General features: G+C 43.9%; 1 protein-coding gene across 1 annotated transcript in view; it reads left to right on the forward strand.

Annotated features, from left to right (window-relative positions):
* Positions 1-25,834, forward strand: part of LOC124087393 (protein FAM169B) — an 82,460-nt gene that overhangs the window by 24,787 nt on the left and 31,839 nt on the right. Inside the window, exons 4-5 of the mRNA XM_058577745.1 lie at positions 15,748-15,833; positions 21,448-21,625. Of these exons, the coding sequence (XP_058433728.1) occupies positions 15,748-15,833; positions 21,448-21,625 (264 nt within the window). The remainder of the gene's footprint in view (positions 1-15,747; positions 15,834-21,447; positions 21,626-25,834) is intronic.

The raw sequence follows: 25,834 nt of genomic DNA on the forward strand, positions 1-25,834 counted from the left end.
CGCAGCAGCCTGTGGTGTCAGGGACCCACTTCACAGCTTTGACAAGTGTGTCACTTCTCCCCTGTGCTTAGCAGTGACTGTGGAGAACGCTATCGCTAGTCCCTTTGTCATTTCCTTCCAGGTCTGTTGCATGCTTGTGTGTATGTGTGTTTCAGTGGGAGGCATAGGAATCAAACTGTTGGATCAGCCTTGTGTATGAGTTAATTTTTGATAAGCTGCTTGAATCCACCACTGTAACATCCAGTGACCTTCTGAGCCAATGGAAAACATCCTGGAATTTCAAATTCCCTGATGGCACACAGCTAATGTTCACGGCAGTCTGCTAAAATGTAAGTGGCTAAACGTTTGCCTTTCACTTCTAAGAAACTGTGAAGGCACTTTCCACAAAGGTGGTTTGAGAAGGAGTCATCCTTGTCCCTGTTGCTCCTGGAGGGTTTGTTCTTGACTGCTTTTCTGGATAGAGGCTGGTTTTAGGTCCTCTGAAGGGACATGACCAAAGACTACCAGGAACCTCCCTTCTTAGATCACCTCTGTACATCCTGAGGGTTTTGCCTTTCACTTATTTCCTCTGGTTTTATTTTCATTATTTGTTAAGTATTAGTTGATCTCAAGTATTTGCAAAGACTCAAAAGTAATTCCTCACATCCAAAGACATGTGACCTTTTTCTGATCCTCTGTATTAAAACATAACCACTTATCCTCACCTTCAAGGTCACCATCAGCTGGTGGCCTTTCGCTTTTCTAATTTCTTCCTTCGTCTGCATATGTAATAGGATGAACCTTGACTGGGAATCCTGATTCTGTTAACTGCCTGCATGTTCTGGATAAATTAGTTGGCCTCTCTGAGCATCAGTTTCTTCATTTGCAAAACGGGGACATCTTACCTACTTCCCAGAGCAGCTATGAGAATGAAATGACTTGTGGCAGAAAATGTGATGCTTCATGACCATCAGGCAGAGTACAGGCCTGAAATGGGCAGGGTTCCCATATTCTTTCCCCATGGTGCACCTTGGCATCTTCTTACCCTCTCCTTGTGTGTTGTGTTAAATGTAGGATTGCAGGGCGGGAGGCCTGCTCAATAGCTTCTGGCCAAACTTTGTCACTTTGAATTCTCTCCCTGACACATTCTGATTGGCGACTCCATGTAGTCTGTTTTTGAGTTACCCTAACTATAAGAAGTCAATCCAAAAGCACCAAGTAGTCAAGTGGGCTGAGGAGGATGTGACCTTACCTGGCTTAGAAGATAGCGGCTCTCGTGGAGCAAGTGCAGTGAGTGCCAACAGAGAAGGGAGATGCTAGTGGGCAGCTGAGGATGCTCTGGGCCAGCTTGATTGGAAGGATCATGTTCCTGCTCATTCAGAGTTGCATTCTTTGCTGCCACAAGATGCTAATCCATGGAGCGTATCGGGGATGGTGAGAGGGCTCAAAACTTTCTAAGCAATACTTGGGGGGAACTTGGGCTGTTCTGCTTAATAGAAGGGCCTGGGGGTCTAGAAGTTCATGGCTGAGATCATTAGGACCAGTGTTTTCCAAGATGATTTTAGGAGGTGCAGCTGAATTTCAGAGGGAGAAAAAAGAGTGATTTTTGAATTTATTTCAATTCTAAATAGATTGCTTTTATTTTGATTCTAAATATGTCATTTCCATTTCCTGATAATATGCCATTAATGTTTGACTAACATTTATTAACACCTCTTTATAAACACAAAAAGACAGTAGGTCTTCTGGTTGAATGATCTTTGCTGGAAGTGATGTATTGTCTTGGTCAGATTTACTGTTATCATTACAACATATAATGCTTCTTTGATAGCAGGGATAGTAAGATGACAAGTGCTGTACAGACACATCAGTCATGGAGGTGGTGTCTGGAAAGCTGTGACCTCTGCACCCCAGGATGGTCTGTTCTATTTTAGGACAGCCCAACCATTATGACATTCTTCATAAGAACCCAAACGAACATGCCCATCTGTCTCCTCCATTGGGGTGCCCCCCAACAGGACCATCCAGGTAGGTGGCTTCCCTATTGGACAGCTCTTCTCATGTTTGGGGCTAATTGCCTTATCTCCAAAGTCTGTTCATTTGTTTGTTTTTTAGATCACATGTCTCTCATTCTCCATTTGTTTTTCCTGTGATGTGGGCTCCACAGCGTCACACACTGGGTCCTTCTTGCAGACCTAGGTTTCTCTTAGAACATGGCATATGTGGTAGTCAGTTTTCTATCACTATAACAAATTCCTGAGATAATCAACTTCAAAAAGCAAAGGTTTATTTTGGCCCCTAGTTTTGGAGGTTCCAGTCCACCACCTGGAGGACAGGTAGGTCTCTGGTGGGGAGGAGCACATCAGGGTGGAGTGTGTGGTGGAGCAAAACTGCTTCTCTCCTGGCCAGCCAACAAGAAAGGAAGACACTTGAGGGAGGGGTGCCTCAATCCTCTTTGAGGACCCCCCCAGACGACCTAAAACCTCCTTCCAGGCCACACTTACTAAATGCTCTACCACCTTCTAATAGCGCCCTGGGCTGGGGACCAAACCTTTAACACATTCAAGATCCCAGCTGTAGCAGCATCCCAATCATGTCATGGGTGCTACAGTGGAGAGGGCCTGAGTTCTGGAGACACTTAGACCCTGGATTCCATTGGCTCTGCCCTTATGAGTGGTGAACCCTGGTCAGGTCATTTGTTGCTGTCTCTGAGCTTCATCGTCCTGCCTTGCTAGGAGGGTGGTGCTGGCCTGGCATCAAGGCATCACCAGTCAGAGTCAGACTCTGTCTTTACTGAGACCAGGGTGACTCATGGGCGGGTCTCAGTGTGAGGATTGCTTGTGCTGAGAACCGGGAGACGCATATGGTGGACGGCAAGAGCCTTCTTCACTCTTGGAGTGGACACTCTGCTTCCACAAAGCTATCTCAGTTTATCTTGGCTTTTTAGCAGAACCAATGCAAGGTGGTCAGCTCACCAGCTACATGCCTGGACCACCCAATTTCTCTGCTTTCACGCTTGTTATTAAGACATGACTCCATCTTCTTCCAAAATTTGGGTTGTTGATCTTCAGTCCTAAGGGAAAGACTTTACTTCTTCTATTCTCATTACAGGTTCAGCATCCTTAATCCAAAAATCTAAAATCCAAATGCTCAAGAATCTAAAACTTTTTTTTTTTTTTTTGGTCCAGGGATTGAAATCAGGGGCGCTCAACCACTGAGCCACATCCTCAGACCTATTTTGTATTTTATTTAGAGACAGGGTCTCATTGATTTGCTTAGTGCCTTGCTTTTGCTGCGGCTGCCTTTGAACTCACAATCCTCCTGCCTCAGCCTCCAGAGCTGCTGGGATTACAGGTGTGTGCCATCGCGCCTGGCTGAACCTGAAACTTGTTTAACATGAACATGATGCCATAAGATTCCACATGTGCACAAACTTTTTAAAAAATATTTTTTAGTTGTAAATGCATCTTTTATTTTATTTATTTATTTATATGCGGTGCTGAGGATTGAACCCAGGACCTCACATATGCCAGGCAAGTGCTCTACCACTAAGCTACAACTCCAGCCCCCAAATGTGCACGAACTTATTAAGTATGTTGTATAAAATTACCTTTAGGCTATTTGCCTAAGGTGTATGTGAAACATAAATGAATTTCAGACTTGAATCCCATACTGAATATATCTCATTATGCATATGCAAATATTCCAAAATTAAAAAAAATTCCAAATCCAAAATACATGGGTTCTAAGCACATAGGATAAGAGATATTCAGTTTCTCTACATAAATGTATAAAAACATAAATAAATAAACTTCTATGTAGGAATAAATAGCTTTGTTGAGATATAATTCATATACCATGTAACACATCTATTTATAGTGGTTTTAAGTATATTCTCAGAGTTGTGTATCCATCGTCTCAATCAGTTTTAGAACATGTTCATTACTCCTGAAAGAAATCTAGCTTCCCTTATTTATCACTCCCTCCTGTCCCTCTATCATCCTCAGCCTTAGGCAACCATGGATCTACTTTCTTGTCCTATGGGTTTGTCTATTCTGAATGTAATTGTAAAATATGTGGCCTTTCATGTCTGCCTTCTTTTGCTTAGCATGTTTTCAAGGGCCGTCCATGTCATAGCCTGTTTCACAACTTCATTCATTTTTTATGGCTTAGTGTTATTTCATTTTGTAGGTAGATGTACTATACTTTGTTTATCCATTTGTCAGTGAATGAGCACTTGGATGCTTCTACCTTTTGGCTGTTGTGATAATGCTGCTATGAAGATTTATGTACAAATTTTTGTGGGGGTGTATGTCCTCATTTCTCTTGGGAATCTCAAAGTGGAATTGCTGGATCACATGGTAGCTGTATTTAACCTTTTAAGGAACTTCTAGATTGTTTTCCAAAGCTAATGTATCTTTGTCTAGTTCCTCCAACAACGTAAAAGGATTTCAGTTTCTCTACATCCTAGCCAACACTGGTTATTGTCTCTCTTTTTGATTATGACCATTCTAGTGGGTGTCAGGTGGTATCTTTGGGTGTGGTTTATTTGTACTTCCTGGTGACTAATGACACTGACTATTTTTACATTTGTTTATTGACCATCTTCCTTGAGAACTCTATACAGACCCATTGCCCATTTTTTAAATTAGGTTATTTATCTTTTATTATTAAAATGGAACAGTTCTTTACATATTCTGGAAACCGAGTCCCTTATCTCTGAATACAAGTCTCTCATATAATTTGCAAAATTTTTCCCCCATTTTTGTGAGTTGCCTTTTCAATTTCTTGTGGTATCCTTTGAAGTACAAAAGTTTTTAATTTTTACTATGTCTGATTATTTTTGCTTGCTGCTGTGACTAAAAGATCTGACCAGAACAATTTTAGGGGAGGAAAAGTTTATTTCAGGACTCATGGTTTCAGAAGAATGACTGCATGGACAGCAGGCTCTATTCCTTGGTTCTCGAGTTGAGGCAGAACATCATGGCTGAGTGTGTGGCAGAGGGAAGCAGCTCACGTGACGATCAGAAAGTAGAGAGAAAGACTCTGCTCTCCAGATACAAAATGTGTACCCCATAGCCATGCCCCCAGTGAACCACTTCCTCCAGCTGCACCCTATCTGCCTTTAGCCGCCACTCAGTTAATCCCACCAGGGATTAATTCACTGATGAGGTTAAGGCTATAACCCAATCATTTTTCCTCCAAACCTTCTTGCATTGTCTGACACGTGAGCTTTTGGGGGACAGCTAACATCCAAACCATAACACTGTTTTTTTTTTTTTTTTTACTTGTGCTTTTGGTGTCATATCTATGAAACCATTGCCTGATCCAAGGTTGCAGAGATTTATGCCCATTTTCCGATTATATTTTACATGGGACTATGATTTCATCTTATTTGAAGAGTAGATCTTTCTTTTTAAAATTTTTTTTAGTTATACATGGACACAATATCTTTATTTTGTTTTATTTTATTTTTATGTGGTGCTGAGGATCAAACCCAGGGTCTCTCACATGCGAGGCAAGCGCTCTACCACTGAGCCACAACCCCAGCCCCAAGAATAGATCTTTCTATCCATTCTGGACCTTTGCTAGGGCAGAGGGGATATTAGGTGAACCAGGCATTGGCTCTAAGACAGGCATTTCCCCCTGACACATTGGTTCACACCTGCTCTTTCTGGTGTGTTCCTGGCATTGCATGCTTTCAGGCAGTACAGACTTCGACCTTGGGATTGCATTCCTGGTTTCTACCTGCTGGGATGCAAATTTGCTGAATCTAGAGACTAAAGGTAGCTAATGCATGCTTCTCCTTCCACTATTTCCAGCTACCTACCTCGCTTCTAATTTGACACTTGCCTTTCTAGTGAAGGTAGTCCTCTGTGGCCAAGAACACCTGGCTTTCTCCCTCAGTGTTCTCCCCTTGGGGTCTTGCAGCCTTCCCTGGTAGTTCCCCTTGTTTACTACCTTCCCAGCCTGCTTCAGTTTGCCCAGTGCTCCTTCCCTCCCCACGTTCTTCTTACAGGATTGCAAGGGGTCTGGGAATCTCTCCTTGGTTATGGGGTCCCTTGTGCCCTCCTTTACACTGTAGTATCTTTATTTTGGGGGGTACTGGGGATTGAACCCAGAGGCACTTCCATTGAGCTACATTGTCAGCCCTTTTTATTTTTTATTTTAAGACAGGGCTTTGCTAAGTTGCTGAGGCTGTCCTCAAACTTTCCATCCTCCTGCTTCAGCTTCCCAAGCCACTGGATTATAGATATGCTCCACTGTGCCCTGCTCTACTCTGTAGCATCTTTTTAGCCCAGAACCCTTTCTGGTGACAGCCTTCTCTGCAAGCTTCTGGGCCCCATGCGTAGTTTTTCTAGACCATCTCTTCCTGTTGCCCTTGTCAGGAAACTTGGTGATTATTTTGTCAGATTTTCTTTTTTTCATCTCTCTGGATAAAGTGTATCTGTCTGATATACTTTTTCCCCCTACAAAACCCAGTGGTCAGATGGTCAAAGGGCATGGAAAAGAATATTCCAGATACTAATGAAAGATGGCAAATTGTAATTGAGTCACATGAAAGAGACAGTGCCCCAGTGCCATAGGTTTCTGGAATGAGGAGACTCTTGGGTATTTCTAGGAGTAGAGAGGAACCATCTGTGGTTCCTGCCAGAAAGGTGGCAGTTGGGCTGAATACAGGGCATGAGGTCTGAGAAGTTGCCCACTGACCTCTTCCCCAGGACCCCTTGCCCTGTCTCCTGGTATCTGGGCTCAATGGTGGTGGCTGTACCTTGTGCTCACAGAGGCAGGCTCCTCTGCCCTGCAGGACTAGTGGCTCTGGAGCTGCAGCAATAGGCTTTCCTTCACTCCAAGCATCTCCCAACCTTGTAGAGTCTGGCCATGAATCATTTGGTCTCTTCTTGAACATTCTCCAGTTTTAGTTCACAAAATCTTTCTATTATAGTCCCAGACCTTGCTTGCATGAAAGCTATGCTGGAAGTTAAGATAGAAGGGAGCCCAGAGTTCAAAAGATGCCTAGTGACATTGCACAGGATTGATGGGGCTAGGGCTGGAGGCAGGGATCATGGCTCTGGATCTTCAGTGCTTAGCAGAATGCCCTGCCTGTGATTGCAAGGGAGGATGTAGAGAGGAGGGACCAGCGGGCTCATCTCCTGCTAGCAACCAGGGGAGGATATTGTGGACTTGCCTGGCAGTGGGGTAGGGGGCATGGAGCAATAGTGGGAAAGAGAAGACAGGGCAGAGGGAAATGAGGGTGAAGAAAGTTTTGGCTTGGTTTAATGCTGGTGCCAACCATGCGTGGAGACTTAGGAGTAAAAGCATAGGTGAGGTCAACCTGAACTTCTTCCTGAAGGGTCTATGGGACAGAAAAGGCAATGAGAAGTAAGATTCAGCAGTGGGAGCAGGCATCTGGACCCAGGTCCTTCTCTGGTCAGGACCTGGGCTGTAGGTACACTGTGGGGAAGATCACTTTACAGTTCTTCACAGGTCACTATTCATGGTCCTGGTCGTTTCCTGTGGTTAACTATAAACTCTGATGGGAGGGGCCTGGCACTTGGATCCTCAGAGCTCTGTTGGCTGGCCAACATCCCCAGAGTATGTTAACTAAATGCTCCTTAGGTCTTTGCACAGAGAAGCTATGGGATACGGAGGTGATCAAGGCTACGAAACAGAAAGCAGACACTCGCGGGGAAGGAAGACTAAAGTAAAAGCGTTTCAGGCGTCAACACACAAGGACTTCCCTGATTAGGACGTCTGTCCCTCCAGCATCTCCTAGGACGTTTTGTGACCGAGGGTAATACTCACCCTTAAAATTGCTGCTAATTTATGTTCAGTGATTGCACGTCTTGTGCATCCTGAGAAAAACAAGCAGGGAATTGAAAAATAACGAGTTTTTCCAGGAAAAACATGCCCATTATATTCTGCAGTGACAGCTAGAGCCAAGGCAAACACTCAGATGAAATCGGAGCCACAGTGTAGCCTGCCTTCTGAGTGGCTGTCGTGGGCCGAGTGGGATTGCAACACCGTGGGCCTGTGGCCAGACCCGCTGTGGACCATGTTTGGGGCAGGTGGTGGGTCCAGAGAGGTTGTGGGGGGATGATGGTGGATGTGAGCTGCACTCCTCGGTACCTTGAACTTCCCAAGAACAAGCAGGCATTTCTGGTGCGCCTCACCCCTGTGCAGGATGCCCAGAGTTGGGGGATGAGGTGGGACAGCTTTGAATTTCTGACTCCCAGAATGGGACCCTCTGCCATTCTGGAGTCAGAACAGGGGGAGGGATGAGTTCATATCAGCTGTATCTAGCAGAATGAGCCTATGGACACGATTCAACAAAATGGGTGGTTTTTGTACATCTAGTAAACAACAAACAATGTTGTCAGATGCAGAGGAGGGTAGAGTCCAAGTTTCAGCATGTGGAGAAAGCAGGGTTCCTGGCTTTGGAGTGTGAGGTTATGCAGACCCACAAACCCAGTGGATGCAGAGCGGGGGTTTCCCCTGAGCCCACATCAGGGACCCCCTGGTTAGAGCATGCACCTGTTGGCCTCCATGGTCCTGTGGACATCGTATCTTTCTGTTTTAGCCTGTGCTCTGTTTTTGGGTGATGCAAAGATAAACGTCAGCCTGGGGCATGTCACATCATCCTACCTTCTGCCCTGGAGGAGCCCTGCATAAAAGTAGGCTTGACATTTCAGAGGAAAAGAGCTCTGGGTAGATACTCAGCCTCCATTTAAATACTTACTTCTCTCTGGTCAACTGAGGTGCCAGTGTGGCTGTGGATGCTTGGCCAGCACCCTTGATCAGGCAGACCCCTGAGTTTTGTTTTTGTTGGGCCATGAAGGGAGCAGTTTGGGTAGCTGGTAGCGGTGATGGCAGTGTGTTTCAGGAATGCACGTTGACAATAGTTTGACATTTCCTTCTTTTTTCCCTGTTAATTTGTGGCATTTGCTGTGTGTTGGATTTAAGCATAAGAGAATTGTATCCTACCAAGATATGTCATTCTTACCAGGGGACTCATGGTATTTGGAAAACAGGAATGCTCCAAGGAAAATATTCCCAGTGTCAGGGCTGGGGCTTTGTCTTGAAGGGCAGGGGTGGGGTTGCTTCTTGGAGGAAGCATATGGAACTGCAGCTGGGGCCTGTCTGTTGGCATCATTCTCTGCAACCCTGGGAAACTTGGTGAGCTTGCCTTGGTCCAGCCTGTTGATATTTAGATTCCTTTCATAGAAGGACTGGCATTAGTATGGGCTTCTATTTGCCCCCAACCTCTTGCAATTCAGCTGTACCTCAGGATCCAGGCACCTCTCCTCCCCTTGCTCCATCGTCCTTGGGTTAAAATCCAGATTTATGAAAACAAAATTGCTTAAGGCTAGAAAGGCCTGAGACACACAGGGAGGCAGATGCAAATATACTGCAAACCAGATGTTTCCTTCTCCATGGCAAAAGAGGCACCCAAGTTCATGGGCATCTGGGGAAGTGTTTTCCTTTAAGGAAGACATCTGTATGGAAATGGTAGCCCTAGTAATTCGATGTGACAGTTGCTATGTCAACTAGAGTATTTTTCCCCTCCCCTTAAATTATTGACCAGCTCAGTCAATGTTGCATAAAAGTCATGCAATGCCTTGGAATGTGTTTATGTGTCGGCCTCTGCCAGAACTTTCCAGCATTTTTTCCTTACATGTATTTTGCTTTTGGGAAGATGGCCTGTCACTTTGGTTTAACTGGGCTCTTTTTTTCGTGGAACTACATATTTCTTAGATTTGTAACGGGGCAGTGGCAGCTTAGACTCCAGGGGAGCAATAGAAAGGGAAGTAAGGATGGGGGAAACTAGGGACTTGGAGCCCCATTAGCTGTGATGAAGAAGTGCAGACCATCAGGCAGGGCATGAACAATTTGCAGCAAGCTTGGGGAGGTAAGATATTTTTGAGTGTGGAATATGCCCCTCTTTGCTTTTTCCATGATAGATAGCATGGTGCATGGCCCTCTCTCCCCACTCAGCTCTGGGTTGTGCATCCAGTCGCCTGCTACCCACCCTCTCCTTGCTGTCTTTAATAGGCAATTTTAATTTTGTAGTTGTAGATGAACAGCATGCTTTTGTTTTATTTTATTTAATTAATTAATTAATTTTTTAATGTGGTGCTGATGATTGAACCCAGTGCCTCACATATGCAGGCATTTTGAAATTGAAACCCCTAATACCTCCTTGTGGTCCTCAAGTCCTCCTGCAAAAGGTATGTGTCCTGCCACTCAAGCTGGAGAATGGGCTGCCCTCTCCCTTCTGCCTAGGACCAGTCTGGTTCCCCAGTGAGTCCTTTCTGTCCGTAGCACCTCCCTCCTCACCAGCATGTTTGCAGTAGCCCAGCTCCTCCCCTCTTTGGCTGTGTCACATGACTTCCCATTGGCCTCCATTCTCCACACTGACACTTTTTATTTTATTTTATTCTTTAAATTTTTTTTTTTAATATTTAAATCTTTTTAGTTGTGTATGGACTCGATGCCTTTATTTGTTTTTATGTGGTGCTAGGATTGAACCCAGTGCCTCACACTTGCAAGACAAGTGCTGTACTACTGAGCTACAGCTCCAGCCCCTATTTTATTTTATTTTTTTTAAAGAGCAAATTTAGGTGCACAGTTTTAGGTTTCACTGTTTTAGGCTCAGGAAGACAAGGAGTATTCCCATATATTCATGCACAGTTTCCTTCTTCATCAATATTTGTACCAGTGGGATATTTGTTGCAGCTGGTGGACCTACATGGACATGACATAAGCACTCAGAGTGTATAGTTGAAATTAGATTCACTCTTGATGTTGTATATTCTGTGGGTTTGGATAATTGTATAATTTTACTTATCCATCATTATAATATCATATAGCTTATAATCCTTTCAAATAATTTTTTTTTGGGAGACTGGGAATTGGATCCAGGGCCTCATATATGCTAAGCACATCTTCTGCCACTGAACTACATCCCCAGCCCTCAATAGCATATTTATATATTTTTTAATTGCAGAAGGACTATCTCCTCCCGCCTGGTTGTAGCCAATTGTTCTCTTCCTAAAACACCGTTCTGATCAAATAACTCTTACTTTCCTGGACTCTTCTCATGACTTGTTACAAAGCCAATACCTGGCCTGGCCTCTGGGGAGCTTCCATGGCCTTTGCCTGCTCACTAGCTGGCCACCATGTGTCTGGCCCAGGCCTGGTCTTGTAACTCTGCCCTGAGCCCTCCCAGGCAGTCCTGGAGTGGGTTCCTAGTGGCTGCTCATGTCTTGAGGCATTTGCACAGCGTGTGGTCATGACAAGGTGGCCTGTTGTAGTCCTTTTGGGCTGTGTCTTCTGTCCTGGACCCCTGATGCCAAGTGTAGTGCCGGCATAGAGTCAGTGTTTGCCTAGGGCATGGCAGGCGCCCCTCTCAGTCCTGCAGCGTAATGCAAGGCCAGAAGCATTGGCTCTGCTGTGGCCTTCCCTTTCCATCTGCTCCTTTCTCAGCACAGTGCGTTGGCCTGTCCTGCTGTCCCCTCCTCTTCTCTCTCTTTCTGCCAGCCTTCTGCCCAGGCCTGGCCCCTGCTCTGCAGTCCTGTCAGTCCCGTCTTCACCTGTGGCACAGTGCTTAGAGCAGGGCCCTGGGAACCAGTGAGCCCCATGCAGGCTCACATCCATCATCAGTGCTGCTGTTCACAGGCATGGGACTGTGAGCAGATCTCTTAACCCTTCTAAGCCTCACCTGGGAAACAGAATCAGACTGCGAACCATTCTGTGAAATACTAAACTTGGCATTGTGGCTGGCCCTTGGTGAGTGCTTGGACATGTTGTGCTGGATATTATTATTTTAAGTCAGTAATTAGATTGTGTCCCTCTGAAGCATGATGACTGTAGCTGTCTACAGAGTCCCGTATTACCTGACTGGCCTCATCTCCCTGAGTCTCCCTACGTCTTTGGCTCTGACTTGCTACAGTTCCCATTCATGCCCTCTTACATCTCTGTGGCTGTCACTTCCCCCACCTGGGGTGGTCCTCTCCCCCTACTGCTGTCTGGTCCCTTCTTCTGGCCCTGCTCAGTGCACCTGCCCTTCCAGCCTCTCTGGTTCTCTCAGTCTGAATGACCTGCTTCTTCCCCTGCTTTCCTGCCGCACACAGCCTGCTGCTCTGACTTTATTCTGTTTCATGTCCCAGGTTCCAGCCCTTCCTCTAAGTTGGAGGTGTCCTAAGCTGGAATCCAAACTTAATTCCTTGAGTGAACGTTGTATGTGCTTTTCTGTGAAAGACAGACAGATGTTTTTATGCAAACAGGAGCAGAAAGATGTTTTTGGGGGAGAGAGAGCTCCCAAGGGAGAGATAGTGTCTTACAAAGTGCATTGTCTGACGTTGGAAATAACAACAGCTTTTTTTTTTTTTTTCCCATTTTTCTTTGCAATCTCAGAGCAGGACTTGAAGCAGGTGGAGGAAATTTCTAGAAGCTATTGGAAATTTCCCAAAACCTTAAGAAAAACAGTTTGGTGAGATGAACTCTCTCACTGAACCTGCATGAGAATCAGGGAGAGGACATTGTGGTCTCCATTTGACAGGTGGGTGAAGCTGTCAGGAGGGGATGGGTTCAGGTCACTGGTAACTGGAGGAGCCAGAATTTGAGCCCTGTCTGGCTCTGAAATCTGAATTCCTTTCCCTGCACCAGCAACTATCCAGGGTTGTATCTAAAATGCCTCATGTGGTCTTGCTGTCCATTGACACTGAGGTCTTTTAGACTTGAGAGTGAATGAAGCTGTTGTCTGGTTAAGCCAGAGTTTGCAGTTGTTTCTTTTTTATTAGTTCTCACTGGCTTTCCCTGATGTTTGGTTTGTCTAAACTTGGCCTTGGACCTGAAGGGCTCTGTGCCTCTGCTCAACGTTATCCCCACCTGTCCACAGTGCCTTACCTGGTGTCTCTGCCTGTTGAAACTTTACCCAGTGATCCAAAGTAGGTGAGCTCTCTGGACACTTGCAGTTCCCCTCATCTGGGTCCTTATGTCAGTCAGTTCTAGGATCCATCATGCCCTGCCCTGTGTTGGAACCGCTTGTTTATCTCTCTCTCCTTCTGCATTCTGCCAGCTCCCAGGGATCAGGATGGAGGCTCATTCCCCAAGGACTGAGGACACGCTGTTTGTGCAGTCCACAACTCAGCCAAGCAGAGCTGAATTCAGTTGATCTTGCTTCACCTTGGGTACATCTGGGCCACTGAGAGTTTGCTTAGGGACCTCACTGTCTTGTTTTGGAAACCTGGGAGAGTAATAGAACAAAATCCATTACTGACATCTTCCTTGTGGTCTGTGTCACCTGTCACTCAGAGGGAGAGAGAAATTTTGTTGGCACAGCAAGACTGGCTCTTCACAACACCCTGCTGATTGGTCTCATGATGGCCTAAACTTGTTGCACGTGTCCGGTCTCTTCCCAGGCCCTGGGTGGTGGAGAGCTGAGGGGATGCTGATCTGGGTGGTATTTTTCCTTTTTAAAAACACGGGATGTTGTGGTTTTTATTTTCTAACGCTTGGAGCTGGCTGGCTCCAGGATCTTGGCAGTGATGCCCTGAGGCTGGCTCTGGGCACCTGTCAGTTCCCCCGATCCATCATTTGTCCTTGCTGAGCTTGGGGCAGCCTCTCTGCAAGGGCTCTGCTGCCATCTCTCTTTGCTGTTTCCTCTGGATGAGGGATCATGCTTCACTGATCAAAAACTACTGCCTTCCAGAAGGCCAATTTGTGTTTTTTCAAGAGTTGGTTTTAAGGAACACGTGTTTTAGATTCTTAGATTGGATTGGACTTCACTTTTGATATTATATGCATTTAGCAGTTCAAGATGACTTTTGAAAAAAGACTTCAACCAGTTCAATCTATTTTGTGACACCTTGTGGGACTAATTAATGCTCTGCAGTGCACTGTAAAACTTGCAAGGTACCATGTGAACCTGTTTTCTGTTTGAAACTGTATTAGTAAATTGAACATCTGTGTTATGGAAATGCAATCTATTAGTAAGCAGAACATCTTAGGTTAGTTCACCTTGTTAAGCATGAAAATAACCCTTATGGCTTTATAAAGCTCCTGTAAGTTCTAGGAAATGAATTATGTTGAACAAATGAAGGCAGATGTCAAGCATTTAATTGGCCCTTCTCTCTTAGCTGGTTCTATGAATTTTGGAACCATTGTCAGAAATGATAGTTCACCACTGACATGAAGCTAGCAGGTTAGATGCTGTTCATCTTTGGAGAAGAGGGGCTGGCTATGCAGTCTTGTTGGACACCTGGCTCCTGCCTTATAGCCTGATCTTCCAGTGTTTTCTACTAACATTTCTTAAATAGCAGAGCAGGATAGGGAAGAAGGCCATGCCAGCTTACCCCAAGTCACCCACAAAATAATGTACTTTAAAGTCTTGAACCTTGCGTCAAATGTTGTTTTCAACTCCATGTTGATGTTTGATGGTGAAAGTACATCTTTTAATTCTGTGACTTCTGGAATCCTCAGGCTCAGATACCTGTTTTGAGAAGCAGGTATAAAATGTTGATAAAAGGGATATATAAAGATATCAGAAAACAATTAATTTTGGTGTTTAAATGCAATTCTTAAGCAAGGAACGTGGGTTGAGGAGCGGAGATCCAGAGACAGAGGCTGTGATGGGGTTTACCTTCAGAGTGACTGCTCAGTAGGGAGAGGCTGCGGGGGACACTGAGCTGGCAAAGGGAAGAGGAGCTACTTCAGTTATCTGTGGAGAAGATCTTGATGGGAGGAGGACCTGATGGGATGTGGTGACTGCAGCATGAGGAGGAGGAGGAGAGAATCAACTCACCAGTTGACTTTATAAAGTAGACACTGAGCCCCTACCTTGCACCAGCTCTGTGTTGGGTGTTGAGAGCTGATTTGCTGGAGACCTTCTCAGTCAACTCAAGTGATTGGTTTGGACAATTCTGGTGAGGAATCTGGGAATGTGTCCTAGGTGTCTCCTTCTAAATTACAGGACCCACATCCAGACTTGGTCCTAGAGATGTTTTGAGGCAGAATCAATAGGCCTCAGGGACTGCAGATGGGGATGGGGGAAGACTGGGAAGAGGAGAGCAATCCTTCCCTCCTCTGGTGTATCCTAGCCCCAGCACCTTTCTATCCAGAGATGCTCCTCCACCGCACACGTTTCACCCCATTCCTAAGAGCAGACCTCATCTCTGGATTTAGAGTCCAGTGCCCCAGGGCAGATCCCACCTCTGTCCCTTCTGGCTGGTTGCCTTCGAGTTACTTCATGTCTCAGCTTCAGTGTCCTCAGAGAAGTGCTGATAGCAGTTTCATTGTGGGAATGAAAGAAGGCAGCCCTGAGCCCAGCACCCTAGCGACGCTCCTTATGCAGCAATTCCTTGAGTTCCCTCAGTGCCCTTAGATAATGTAGGATTTCACTGGCTGTGGGGAGTTATGAGCTGTGGCCAATGATTGGACTGATAAATGTTTGCAACATGTGAAAAATGTAATTCTCACCCATCGAACGTGTCGATATTGGTGTGTATCTTGTTTTTCCCAACAACATGGGGATATATCTTGTCTTGCTTTGGAATCATTGATGAGCCATCTATGAAGCATCTGTGATGTCCTGTGAGAGATGGTCATGCCCTGCCCTGGTCAGTGCTCTTAGAAACTTCAGCTCTAAAAATATCACTGCTTTATCTACAAAGAATCTTTTGCACCTTCTCTGGCTCCATGCTTTTGGGATTCCCTGGTGGCTGGTTGGCTGTGACACCATCATTTCCTCTTGGTTTTTCTCTTTAGTTGTAGCTGTTTACCTAAAGGAATCCTGGTGGTCCACAGAAGATGTACTAAGAACCTCTGATCCCACAAGAGAAGGTCTCGTGAAGGTGAGGTGATACAAGTTTATTATTGTTATTTTTACTGTTATTATTATTATTTTGGTACTGGGGATTGTTGAGCCCCCAGGGGGTGCTTTGCCCACTGAGCCACATGCCCAGTCCTGTTTGTTTATTTATTTTTATTTTTAGAAAGGATCTTGCTAAGTTTCTGAGACTGGTCTCAAACTTGTATTCTTCCTGCCTCAGCCTCCTGAGTCACTGAGATTACAGGTTTGAAGGTGGGCACCATCACTCCAGGCGGGCAATGTAGTTTTAAGTGAACATTTGCAAAACAGGGTTTTCAGAGTCACCATACTTAATATCATGTTAATAATATGCAGCAGTTCACCTTTGTGACTCATTTCCTAGGACTGCCCTCACCAACTACCACAGACTGGGTGGCTCAAACAGCAGAATTGATAGTCTCATAGGTCTGGGGGCTGAAAATCCAAAACAAGGAGTCCACAGTTGCTTCCCTTTGAGGCTCTGAGAATATGATCCAGGCTCTCTCTCAGCTTCTGATGGCCTCAGTCTACTTGGCTTGAAGATGACACTTGATGCACTGTATGTATCTTAGGTTGTCCTCTGTGGAGATGTCTAACTTGAAATTCACCCTTTTTAAAAGGTTGGATTAGGAGCACCCTAATGCCCTCATCTTGGCCTTTTCATCTGCAAAAAGCTCACTTCCAAATAAGGTCACATTCAGAGGTACTAGCGGTGAGGGCCTCAAGATCTTTTGGGGAGACACAGTTCAATCCATAATACAGTACAGCAAGGGAAATGGTAAGAGCTGGCTATGTTCAATACATCCCTGGCTGTTGGGAAGTCTGTTTTATCTTCCTGAGTGGTCTCTCATGCCTGAGTTTGGAAACTGTCATCTCTACTGTCTCTGTTGTGTGGGAAAGTTCTGCTTGATGCATTCAGACGTTCATAGGCATCAGATTCAGAAATGTATCTATTCTGTACATTACCTCAGACTTTTAACAGGGCTTATTGGATTTCAGAATTTGTTTTGCACATGAAGAGATTGAGACTGCGTCACAGAGTGGGTAACGACGATTTAGCTGATTATCAATTCACGTCTCTCGGACAGTCAGTCAGGTTTGGTGTCTTTCAAGTGCTGTAAGTACTTTATAAGTACTTTGTAGAGTACTTATAAGCAAAGCCCTGGGATGGTGAGGTGAAGGCAGGCACAGCAGCAGTTCCTGAGAGGTTCTGGCAGAGTCTTTGTGACTGAACTATGGCTAGGACAGAGGTTAAGGAGGTGGGTAGAAACCAGCCAAGAGTTTGGACAGTTTGCCTCATATCTGCCTGTTTTCATATTTATCCTGATTCTTTAGGTGGAGAGAAAGACCATGCTTCTTTGCAGTCTTGAAATGGTGGGTCTATCCACAGTTGTCTGGGATGCCACTGGATGTACATGGGCTTCAGTAAACACCGACCTATCAGTGTTTGTTCAAGTTCAGTTTGGAGAATAAGTTCTTGGTCTAGTTTTTCTTTTTTCTGTTGAAAAATTTTTAAAAGTTTAGTTTTTTTAAACAACAGCTTCACTGAGATGTAATGCAAATACCACACATTTCACTCTTTTGAAGATTGCAGCTCAGTGATTTTTAGTGTATTCAAAAAGTTGTACATCAATCGCCACCAATTCTAGAGCATTTTCCTTATCCCCAAAGAAACCCTGCATCCTTACGCCACTCTTTCCCCAGCCCATGGTAACCACTGATCTCCTTTCTGCCTCAATTTTAGATTTACCTGTTCTGGACATGCCATAGAAATGGAATTGTACACATGTGGCCTCTTGTGATTAGCCCCTTTCACTTAGCATCATCTTCAGAGGTTCATCCCTGCTCTAACATGTATCAGGCTTTGTTCCTTTTCTTGCTTGAATATTGGTCCTTTGTAGGTACACACAGCATTTTGTTTACCCATTCATCAGGTGATGGGCATTGACTTGTTTCCACTTTGTAGCTGCTATGAATAATACTTCTATGAGTGCTTTTGTGAGGACATATATTTTCAGTTTTCTTGAGCATATACCTGGGAGTGGAATTGCCAGTCATATGGTCACTCTGTATGTCAAATTTTGAGGACGTGCCAAACTGCCTTCCACGGCCCCTACACCATTTTTACATCCCTCCCATTGGTGTTGGAGGGTTGCATTCTCTCCGTAGCCCATTAGCCAACTCCGATGCTTGTCTATCTTTTATGTTATCCACCCCAGCAGGTGTGAAATGGTCTCTCTTGGCTGTTTTGATTGCATTCCCCATGGCTAAGGATGTAGAGCATCTTTTTAGTGCTCACTGTCCATTTGTACACCCTCTTTGGGAAAATGTCTGTTGAGATCCTTGGCCCTCATTTTAATTGCATTATTTGACATTTACTATTGCATTGTAGGACTTTTTCATGCAAGTCCCTTATCACATATAATATTTGCAACTATCTTTTTTCCATTCTGTGGGTTGTCTGTTTTAGGTCTGGTTTTAATTGACTCCATAGGTATTATTTGGCAAAAGATTTTCTTTTCCTTTTCTTTTTGGTACCGGGGATTGAACCCAGGGGTTCTTAACCACTGAGCAATATCCTCAGCCTTTTTAATTTTTTTTTTATTTTGGGAAAGGGTCTCCCAAAGTTGTTTAGAGTCTCACTAAGTTGCCGTGGCTGGCCTTGAATTTGCAATCCTCCCGCTTCAGCCTCCCAAGTTGTGTGTCACCATGCCCAGTAGGCAAAGGATTTTCTTCCATTAAATTCATGATGGCTTGAGATTCAACAAAAGAGCGTGAATGAACCCTGTGTGGTGCCTGATGTGCCTGGGTGTGTTGTCCTGGCTCTTTTATCACAAGTGGGCCAGGTGACTACTTAGTATTTGGTTGTTCTGGATGCTAGGGAGAATCCTATTGCTCTATACATATGTTTCAGAATGAGAGTGGAGACTTCTTTCATTTGTCATCTCTTCTGAGTTTAGATGAACAACCCCCTACCCACCTTTTGGAAATGTGACCTGTGTTGTGAACAGAAAGAACCTTGGGTGCCTCTTAATAAACCATGTTGTAAAGTTATATTCCCACTGAACATGAGAATATTTCTTTTCTTTGCTTATAGAACTTTGTCTTTACATATTTTTTTTGTTTTTCTTTTAATTACATATTTTTTTAGCCAGTCATTCTTCATTAATTACCTAAAAAGCTTTCTTAATGCTCTCTCTGTTAACATAATTAATGGTCCTAAGGAGGGATTAGAACTGGATCTTAGTTTTATGTTTTCGGAAATGTTTCTAAGTAAAAAATCATATGTCACACATTTCCCCCCCCCTCTGTAAGGAAATTGAATAAATTAAGGTCATTTTGTTTTTCTTCTTTTTCTCCTGCCAGTTTTTGGTGGGATATTTCCCTTCTGCCAGATGCAATCTGTTTTTGTCTTCTGGCTTCCCCTGAACTTTTTGATTTTATGAGTTGAAAAATATAACCTCCCACATCACACCGATTGGGTTTTGAGACTAGCTAGTTGTTCTCCAAGTCTGAACTTGATTTGGTTGCCACTGTCTGAGACACAGAATGTGGTGGCTTCTCAGAGCTGAGCTTGGTTAGCTTTCCACAGATCTCTTCCTCATCTAAGATCTGGCCCCAGATAAAGGTAAAATATTTTACATTCTGGGCCAGTTAATAAGTTGACTGGCACTGAACACTGTGCCATTTACGAGGGTGCTGCAGGCTGCCTTATTTTTATTATCAAAGCATTTGAAAACCAGATGAGTGTTTTAGAGATGACTTGAGTGACCTCCTCCTCCTCCTCCTTGGCCTCCTCTTTCTCAGGGGAAATTGAGGCTCAAAGAGCTGTGAATGGCTGAAGATCTCCTAGAAAGTCTGGGTGCTGATGGTGATGATGACTGTCTAAGGGTCAAATGTTAAATATAAAGCCAAACATTAATATTTGCATTAAACTTTGTCTTTCCAAAAGTCTCATTTCTAACAAATAAGGGTGCAGAAGGAATCAGTGCCTGGCTGGGCTTGAGCAGGCGCACTGGCCTGGGACTCAGAAGCCCTGCCAGTTTTGCAACCTGGTTCTGCAAAGCCCTTGTCCAGATGACTCAGGTTCTCTTTGCAAGCAGGCAGGAAAATCAATAAAAGTAATCACTTACCTTCTTTGAGCTTCAATTCCTTCAACTGTAAACCAGGACCTCCCCAGCGGGTGATGAGAATCAAATGGTAGCGCGTGGGTAGAAGTCACAACCCAGTTAATGGTGTGCCTGATGTGGTGGTGACGCACACGTCTGTGCACATAGCATACCCACACAACAGCACAACATGTGGGCTGTCAAACAACAGTGTTGTAGGAGTAAAATCCAATCTAATACTGTCATTGTGGAAATAGCTGATTAGTTTCATCTAATGAGCCACATTTGGTCCGTATCTTGTAGCTTTCCACAGGGCTGCATTTAGGAGGATCCTGAGCCCACATTTGCTATACCTTGGATCTTAAGTGTCCCCAAAGGCCCATATATTAAAGACTTGGTCCCACGGTGGTGCTGATGGGAGGTCTTGGAATCTTTAGGAGGCAGGGCCTAGTGGAAGGAAGTTAGGTCATTGGTGGCATACCCTTGAAAGAAATTTTGGGACCTCAGCCCCTTCCTCTCTCTTTGCCTCCTGGTTGCCATGAGGTAATTAGGCCTCTTCTGCCATGTGCTCTTGCCATGATGTACTGTGCTGCCACAGGTCCAAAGCAACAGAACCTAGTGCACATGGACTAAAACCTCTGATACTGTGAGCCAGGGTAAACTTTTCCTCTTTCAAAGCTTATTTATCTCTGGTTTTTTGTCACAGTGACAGAAAGATGACTAGTACAGCTTCCAGGCTTAGCCAAATAGCTATGTCTGCTGTGAGTACAGGAGCAAAGTCACTGATTTTGGCCACATATTTGCCATCCATAGGCTATACAGATGCAGAGAATTTTAGCAGACAGGAGTGTGAAGTCATTTTGTCTTGTAAAGGAGAAAGCTTATAACTCCACGGGCGTGATTTTGACCATAATGCAGTTTTCTTTTACATGAAGATCTGGTTATAGGTAAGAGAGTTCAGCAGTGGGGTGGGCCTTAATTCTCAGTCATTCTCTGGGGTTAGGACTCCAGTGTGTGTTTGCAATCTATCACAAACTATTGAAAATCCCTTATTTTTTGATGTAGCCATTGATCTTTCCAATTATTTCCCCTCCTCTTTAGACCAGAATTCTAGGGCCAGCCCCCCCCCCCACCATTGTTTAAAAGGTCAGATTAGGTTATTTCAGGATATATCCAGCAAATCTGCCAAAATGGCCTGCCATGCCCCCCCCCACCCCGTAACTTCCTGTTTCATTAGCTTGTGATTGATTGTGCTCTGTTAATGTGCATTCCACATCTGTTGCCCTGGGGACCCAGGAATTGTAACTCAGTCCTGGAGGCCACATTGGTGCAACAGGTCAGTGGAGACACCATGATTCACATATTGGCTGTTGAACACAGAAGTAACCCTGTGATGGGAGAGAACACACGTGGCCTAGCGTGCCATGGATGCCAAGTGCAAAATGTATCCCCTCTGATCTCACCTGGTGATTATTCTTTCTTTCTTTCTTTCCTTTTTTGTCTTTAAAGGTTCAGTCCTTTGGGGAAAGGATTGTACTTTTCGTTCTAAATGTCATTATTTTTGGAAGACTGGAGAGAAGTTTGGATGATGATGACATGTTTTTTTTGCCTCATTCTGTGAAGGAGCGAGCAAAAATTCTGTGGAGAAATGGAGCAGCTGTTGGATTTTACACAACCAAAGTGAAAGGTGAAGGTCACATGGTATCTGGGGGCTGCCACCAGTTCAGGTGCTGGGAGGGAGGGGACTGGAGATGTCCCGCTGTCCTGGGCATACCTTTAGCACAAGTGTTACTTGGAGAGGACTCTCCTGGCACAGGAAGCATACATACTGCCAGTTAAGCTGTTGTGTAACGAAACCTAAGGTATGGATTTCATTTTCAGTGCATGTCTCATCTCATTGACCAGCAGGCTGAAAAGTTTGTCTCTTTGATTCCCAGGCAGTGCCACATCCCCTGTAAAACACTTGTGGCAGTTAATCCCAAAAAACCAAATGCTGAATGTTTTCTTTGATATAAGAAGGCTGATTCATAGTGGGGTAGGGAGAGGGAGCATGGGAGGATAGACGAACTCTAGATAGGGCAGAGGGGTTGGAGGGAAAGGAAGGGGGCATGGGGTTATTAATGGAATGTGATGATCATTATTATCATTATTATCCAAAGTACAAGTACAAGTATGAAGACACAAATTGGTTGTGTATACAACCAGAGATGAAAAATTGTGCTCTATATATGTAGTAAGAATTGTAATGCATTCTGCTGTCATATATAAATAAAAAATAAGTTAAAAAAAAGAAAAAAAAACACTTGTGGCAGTTAATGATGTACAATAACTTTTTAAGCACAGTGTCTTTACATTTCTTTTCTGTATGTTACCAATTAGCTGTCAGGAAAAAATACCCTTGCTAACAGGTGACATGTGGAGGCAAAGCACACTCAATGCCAAGATGTGTAGACATTACCTCAGAAGAGAGTGAATCCGGCCACACACGATCACAGGTTGGGTAAAGAGACTGGGCCTTATTTTGAGGGGCAGCTGTGAGCACCACAGTGTAAGGAGCACCACTTTGCTTGAAGGGATGGAGCTGTTCTTTAAAGTTGTGTTTGAACAACAGATTCTTTCGCTTTGAAAGTCTTGTCAATGTCTCTGATCCAACTGGTCCCAGCACCATCTTTGGCTCTCCAAAGTTCTCAATTTTAGCAAAAAAAAAAAAAAAAAAAAAAAAAAAAATCCCAATAAACCACTTGTGGATGTGATGTTGTCAGAACTGAGTGTTTTTCTTTGGGGAGAAAGAGCTGATTTTGGTTTTGAACTCTATTTACATCGTGTGTATGCTCTGCTTGTCCAGGATTTATTTGATCTCATATTCACTCTCATCAGTGTGATTTGACCACTCTTGATCTATGTCAGGCTCCTCTGCCAACTATCATCTGTTGTTTAGCCCCTTGAAAGTGTTATTTTTGTATTTTGGTTCTAGAATTTCAATGAATATTTCTAGTTTTCAGTTTTTGTCGTTGAAATTCTATATTCATTTGCTGGTTGACCATACATTTTTCATTTTAATTAATTGAACATATCTGTAAAGGTATTTTGAAGTCCTTGTCTATTGATAGCTATTAGAGTCAATTATATTGAATATAACTGACTGCTCCTCACCTTCCTGGGGATGGGTCATACTTTCCAGTTTCTTTGCATGTTTAGGAATTTTTGGTTGAAAAAAAATGGCAACCATATTGTAGAAAATGAATTCCTCTGTTTTCTGAGGATTTTTGGATTTTGTGCTAGAAGGCATCTAATCTACCTGGATTCAAACTGCCAACTTTGTCTCCTTTATGATACATGGCTGCTGACATCGTTTGGCTTCCTGTGGCTGCTTCTTTAGTCTTGCTCTGTGAGTCCTGGGCTGACAAGCTTTGGACATGGGTGTGACTTACCTTCTCAGTAGTTTTCTTACTTCTGCCTGTTCTGGACTCTATTCTGATCCTTTGAACCATTTTGCTTCAGCCTTATGCCACTTAAGCCACCCAAATTGGAGAGTACCCTTGGTTAAGAAAAGTACCAAACTCACTGAAAGTTCAATCTTTCAAGAGTGGATCTCTCTCTAATTTCTTGATCTCCCCCTGCTTGCTGCTCCCCCCCATTCCTTTGAGGTCTCCTTTACTCATTTATAAATTAGCTATAAACTAGAGATTTTGGAAGTTTTTCTTGTTCTTGTTCTTGTTCTTCTTCCTCTTCCTCTTCTTCTTCATCTAGGGACGCTTAACCACTGAGCCACATTCCCAGCCCTTTTTCATATTTTATTTAGAGACAGGGTCTCACAGAATTACTTAGTGCCTCACTTTTGCTGAGGCTGGCTTTGAACTCTCCATCCTCCTGCTCCAGCCTCCCAAGCTGCTGGGATAACAAGCGTGCGCCACCACGCCCGACACAGGAAGTTTATGTTCTGCATTTGGTCTTGCTCATCTTGTGGTTCTCATGCTGCCAGAACTTTCTTATTAAATTTCTGCTGCTTTCCCACTTCTGAATTCTCTGTATCTGATACATTTACCTGGTCTGGCTACAGTTTTCTCCACCAATGTTTTCTGTAGCCTTGGGGTTGAAATTATATTTTCTAGCTAATAAGCTGCAAATTCACAGGTTTTTACCTGTTTTCAGAAATTAGATTTCTGGCTTCTATCAGCTATCGGATGACTTACAGTATCTTTAAGCATTTTAAAAATTTTCATGTGGAGATTTGCATGATCTCTTCTTTCCACCATCATTATTTGAGAGTTCAGGTATGGATGGAGGATTTTTTTTTAATCCCTTATCTCCTCATCTCATTTTGTAGTTGAGAGAAGAAATTACTTAGATGAATTTAAAAATGATTGTTATTAGTAGCATGTAGGTAAGACAAACAGAAAATTTAGTTGATGATCAGATATAATTCATAGTATTTATTATTTTACTCATATAATTTATGAAAAGTCACTTGTATTATCATCACTATACTGAAATACCTAACAGACCAGCTATAAAAGTAAACTGGTTTATTTAGTTCAGTTTTGGAGGCTGAGAGAAGGGGAGGGGCTATAAAAGCTTGTTGCTTTTATAACAATCTCTTTGAAACAACCACGGAGGGGCTCACATAACAGCTTTCTTAAGCTATTCCAAGGGCAGTGCCCTCAGCAAGACTCCAGGACCTCCCACTAGGCTCTCCCAAGAGCACCATGTGGAGCACTGCACTTCAACACAGGAGCCCTTGGGGACACTTTAACCACATCCAAACTGCAGTATCACTATCAGATACATGTGGTTTAGCTGACCACCAGAAGGATGGATAGTTCAGCAGTTGAGCAGTTAGTGATGATCTTCAGTCTCAGCTCTGTCTGTGGTGCTCGTCACAGTGTTAGGAAGTGCTGTGTCGATCTTAGGGTATGGGCACTGCACGTGGTGAGCTCTTCAGCTTTTCCCAGTGATGGAGAATATCTATTGATTCAGCCGGGGCTAGCCTGAAGGTTGGAGTTTCATTCTGCTGGGAAAACCAAAGGCCTAACTCACTGCATCCACAGGGTCCTGGGGGCAGGTTCTACCTATTGAAGAGGGTACAGCTGGGCCCTGACGGAAGCTGATCCAACTTACTGTTTTGGGACTTTATGATGGTGTGAAAGTGATACATATTCAACGGGAACTGCAGTTGGAATTCTGGTGTTTTTCTAGGAAAGTGCGATGTGGTAGAATACTCTGGTGATGCGGGCAGCAGCAAGGGGCCACAGCGCCAGTCAGCCCTGCCAACATGGAGCCCAACAGCCACACTGTGCAGTGTACTGTGCTACTAAACTGGGAGTTCAGTAGGTTAGGTCTGTTGAATATGTTTCTAATTATTTTCAATTTATGATGGTTATTTTTTGGATATAACCATATATTAAGTCAAGGAGCATATTCATTTTTTTTTCTGTGTATGAGACTTTGAAATTGTCTATTTTCTTTCTTTTCTTTTTTTTTTTTTTTGTACTGAGGATTGAAATTGCCTCTTTGGGGACTTTATAGTTCTAGGAATTTAACCTACACATAGGTCCCTATAACACAGCCAACCTTCATGTTATTACTTTATATTCATTGCCTCCCTCATCCCCCGACTTCTGCGCTTAGCTTCTATCAACCCCTGGTCATTTCTTTCTTTCCTCCTCCTCCTCCTTTTTTTAAATTTTTTTTTTATCTGTGGTGCTGGGGATGAACCCAGGGCCTTGTGCATGTGAGACAAGCACTCTATCAACTGAGCTATATCCCCAGCCCCTAATTTCTTAATCACTATAGTTTTGTCTTTTCTAGTATATCATATAAATAGAACTGTGCAGTATCCAACCTTTTGAGATTGACTTTATCACTCAGCATAATGCCTTTGAGATTTGTCCCCATC

Source organism: Marmota monax, unplaced genomic scaffold, assembly GCF_021218885.2.
Source record: "Marmota monax isolate L192 unplaced genomic scaffold, Marmota_monax_Labrador192_F-V1.1 WCK01_AAM20220418_F8-fsc00005, whole genome shotgun sequence".
Classification (NCBI taxonomy): Eukaryota; Metazoa; Chordata; class Mammalia; order Rodentia; family Sciuridae; genus Marmota; species Marmota monax.